This window comes from Amblyomma maculatum, chromosome 5, assembly GCF_055883805.1.
Source record: "Amblyomma maculatum isolate TAMU_Amacu chromosome 5, ASM5588380v1, whole genome shotgun sequence".
Lineage (NCBI taxonomy): Eukaryota > Metazoa > Arthropoda > Arachnida > Ixodida > Ixodidae > Amblyomma > Amblyomma maculatum.
This window is the reverse complement of record NC_139348.1, coordinates 101,551,615-101,555,460: the sequence shown is the minus strand read 5'-3', so window position 1 is coordinate 101,555,460 and position 3,846 is coordinate 101,551,615. Positions and strand designations below refer to the sequence as shown.

Below are 3,846 nucleotides of genomic sequence, written 5' to 3'. Positions count from 1 at the left end.
ATATCGAATTCCTGTCTGGAAAGCGACATGCAGACAGAGCGCAGATCTATGAACGCCCAAACTACGCTATCTAGTCATATCCTTAAAGTGAAAGAAAGTTAAATGCGTTTGTCTCCTAACTTCTTTCCAACAAATTGATGTCGCCGGAGCAAATAGCAGCGCACATGCTCCTGTCATGACTTGTACGCTATCGCTGCTATCGCTGCTATCAATGCGAACTTCTTGTGCGGCACACACCACTCCAGATAAGCCCCTGTACGTACGCTGTCGTTCTGCATTGCCATACATTTCGTGTCGTCTTTCCTTGTGCCGCCGTGAAGCTAGCTGTCTCCAGCGGTGTGTGCCAAGTGTGTCACCCACAGCGGCAAACGAACGGATATACTGTACAGTCGAGCGCGATTTGAAGGTTATCACGCGAGCGTCGACCGGGAACATGAACAGCGCCATGGTCCAGAATTCTCTGCCGAGGCGAGGGAGGTATCAAGCCAGCTTCCCTCACTCTTTTTGCGGTTCCTTCAGCAGCCATCACTCCCTGCTGGGACATCACTTCCTTTTTCTTTCTTTTGGTTCTGCAAACAGGCAGTGATCGTTGGGCGCATGACGTATTCTGCGGTATTATCTGAAACTGGACACTTTATCGCAACTAAATGGAAAGCTTAGAATAGAGAGAAAGGGTGGTGAGTTTGTCGCGGGGGTGATGGCTGTTGTATGGAACAGCGAACGAGGGAGAGAAGATTGCGAAATCATGTTTTTTCCTGTTTCAAACCCGGCCGCCAGGTGTCTGGAGTGCTAGGCTGGTCGACGCTCGCGCGATAACGTTCAAATCGCGCTCGACTGTACATAAGTGGAAGTAGACCTTGAATTCCAGCAGCCAACCAGATTCACCCAGTTTAAAGCGTAGAGAAAAACGGCATTACAAGGGAAAGACAACGACGGCAGCATATTTACAGTTCGACATGCTTCCTGAACAGCCGTTCTATATCAGTGTCAGACAGATAATACTCGAGGCAGAGCCCTCTCTTGTAAATCCAGGTGTCGTCGTATTCTGCGGAGATTACATCGCGGACCAAAGCGATCAAGCTCCTGCTACCCTTGTGCTCGTCTACTTCAAACCAAATCCGCAAATACCTGTCACTGATATCCGCATTGCCAATGCCAACATCAACGCCAAGGACTACGAAAAACTTCCGTTAGGCATAGTTGATATCACGTCATTGCTTTTTCGGCCTATCGTTAACCGCTTACGGTTCTGGGATGACAAGTCTCCAGCTCAGTTCACTGTCCACGTTCATGAAGTGTTGAAGGTCTCGGAAGACGAGTTGCGACACAGCACAACCGAAAGTTCCGGTTACGTGCACAAGCAGGAAGACGTGGTTGCCCTTCTTAGATCCCACTGCGCAGAAGAAGAAGACATCATCTTGACGAACTTAATGGTACGTCAATTTTCTTAATTTCATGAATTTGGGCGTTTTTTTCCACCAGTGAAAGAAGTGCAAAATGTAAAAAGATAAGGTGTCCGTTCTTGCGAGCATGGTCACCGATCTGACGATTAATTTTTTTGTTCAGCGAATGCTGAATTTTTGTACCTTTTGATTGGAATCTTGGGTGAAATGTCACTCAAAACTGTGTATATTGTGCCCTCGTCTTAAGCATTAGGCACCAGCGTGGGCGGATTGGGTGACTGCACTGTCCAGCTACGACTTCGCAATACACAGGTCTCTGTTTGAAAGATGTTGGGCAGTGGCTTTAGTTAGAAGTCCCGGATTAATGTCCCTACTAGCCATCTAACACCTTAACCCGTTTGACTAAAAGAATTGTTTGGCTTTGCCACTGTAAAAGCTCATGACTGTTATGAGGGTGGGGAAACCTCCTCTAATTAAGGTGAGCTGCGCATATTGAGACAAGGACCGCGGTCGTCTATTTGGTCACTCTTTCACATAGTGTCTCTAGAAAAGCATAATGAACAAGCCGCATGGCGACGAAGATGCGAGGTTAAAAAAAAGATCACTTGTCCTACCATAATGCCGACAAAAACGGCACAGCGACAGCAGACACAAAATATAGCAAGATAAGAGCGGATCGCCGTATGGCGAAGCGCTATAGGGGCGCCATATTTTAGCCTTCATGGCAGTGAAATATTAAATACCTACGGCCGCGATGCTTTGAGTTACAGATGGCTTTCGTTTTTGTTTAAAGAAAGGTTGTTATGGTTTAATGTCTCAACGGAATTAAACGTTGGGCGAGTTGAACACAGTTTAGTCAGTTTTGCTCTTTTCTGGTGGGTGATGAAAGGAAGAGCACGATTATTTAATATCCGAATGGAATAGAAGACCTCCGAGTTACATGTCTTTCGTGGCGCAAAGATAGCGCTGAGATGTAAAGCAATTGACGGCCAAGCTTATGTCTTAGCGTCAGCTTGAGTTCGAAAATCACGCGTTCTCGTGATGTTTTATGCTGTTTACAGCACAGACTTAGTGAAAGAACGCTTTTCTGCGGTGTGGAAGCCTTAATGGTAGCGCATCAAAAATAACCGTCTCAACCATTCGCAAATTCGACAAGCCAAGAAACGAAAATTTTTCTATTTTGTTCGTGAATGTGCAGTCCTGAGTGTTATGTTTGCTTTTTCATAACTTGAGATTTTGAGGGGTAATTTCCATGCCTGATGTTTACACGTTTTGCTTGCGATTAATTTTATGCACGTCCCGTGGGATTGTGCACCCGAGGTTTAAACCTGGCCTGAGCTGATGCTTCCAAAATATGTTACCTAGCAGTTGTTTGTGGTAGGTTAGTTTTAAGTAGCATGCCGTTGCCAATTACGCTTGCATAGTACAGATAAAACTGCACCACTAAGCGCTGCTGGCAAGTACTGGACAGCCACTACTTTTGCCATGCGGACATTTTGAGCAGTACAGCAGCGTACTGCGCTGCGCCGTTCTATTTGCATGCTATTTTCCCTCTGCTATTCTGTCCTCTTGTTCTGTTTTCCCTGTGCTGTGTTTTACTACAATGTTACAGCTTTCACGCGTGCTTTTTTTATCGTCATCCTACATTTCCCCTGTTCTATTTTGTCGCTCCGCTGTGTATATTTGTGTGCTGTTTTGACATGCTGCTTTTTCGGATGTTTGATGGAGCCATGTTTGCGGACTGTACATTCAAGCGGCAAAGTTGTCTACCGCTTTCCGCATGCAGGTGTCCTTGTTGTGTCCATTAACAACAAAGAAGATGCGAGTGCCAGTCCGAGGGATGCACTGCCGTCACGTACAGTGCTTCGACGTCTACTCCTACCTGGAGGTCAACGAGAGCAAGTTAAATCCTTCCTGGCGCTGTCCCGTGTGCAAAGAGCCAGCCGTCATCGAAGACATTCGCGTAGATATGTTTACATGGAATATCTTGCGCAACGTGGACTACCCCTGTGACGCCGTGGTAATTAAAGACGATGGAAGCTGGCAAGCTGTGACGACAGAGCAGCGTCTTGTGACAGGACGAAATAATGATGATGTAAATGTTATTGATTAAAGTTTTGACAATGCTGAAGCGGCCCCGCGAAATCAGAGTGAAGTTTTCGTTATAGCCTGCAGTGCCGATTGGATGGGAACTAGCAATATAACGGTCGGAATATTCGGCTTTTTGGTTCATTCTTCCAAGCTGTAGCGCACACAAGACGAGGGACTGAGAACGAGAGGACACACACTGCGCTAACATTTAGCGCTGTGTGTGTCCTCTCGTTCTCAGTCCCTCGTCTTGTGCGCGCTACAGCTTGGAAATATAGCTGTCCCTAACGCCGGGCTTTATGCTGCCCCCTTCTTTATTTTCACATTTACGCTCTCCCATTGACGATACGAGCTG

At 46.5% G+C, this 3,846-nt stretch overlaps 1 protein-coding gene across 1 annotated transcript; it reads left to right on the top strand.

Moving 5' to 3' along the window:
• The first annotated feature begins 788 nt into the window (after nucleotides 1-788).
• On the top strand, nucleotides 789-3,622 carry LOC146189040 (uncharacterized). Its single transcript, XM_084603965.1, has 2 exons — nucleotides 789-1,433; nucleotides 3,190-3,622. Exons 1-2 carry the CDS (start codon nucleotides 957-959, stop codon nucleotides 3,514-3,516), a joined length of 804 nt encoding a protein of 267 aa, XP_084460091.1. The 5' UTR covers nucleotides 789-956; the 3' UTR covers nucleotides 3,517-3,622.
• Nucleotides 3,623-3,846: the final 224 nt, after the last annotated feature.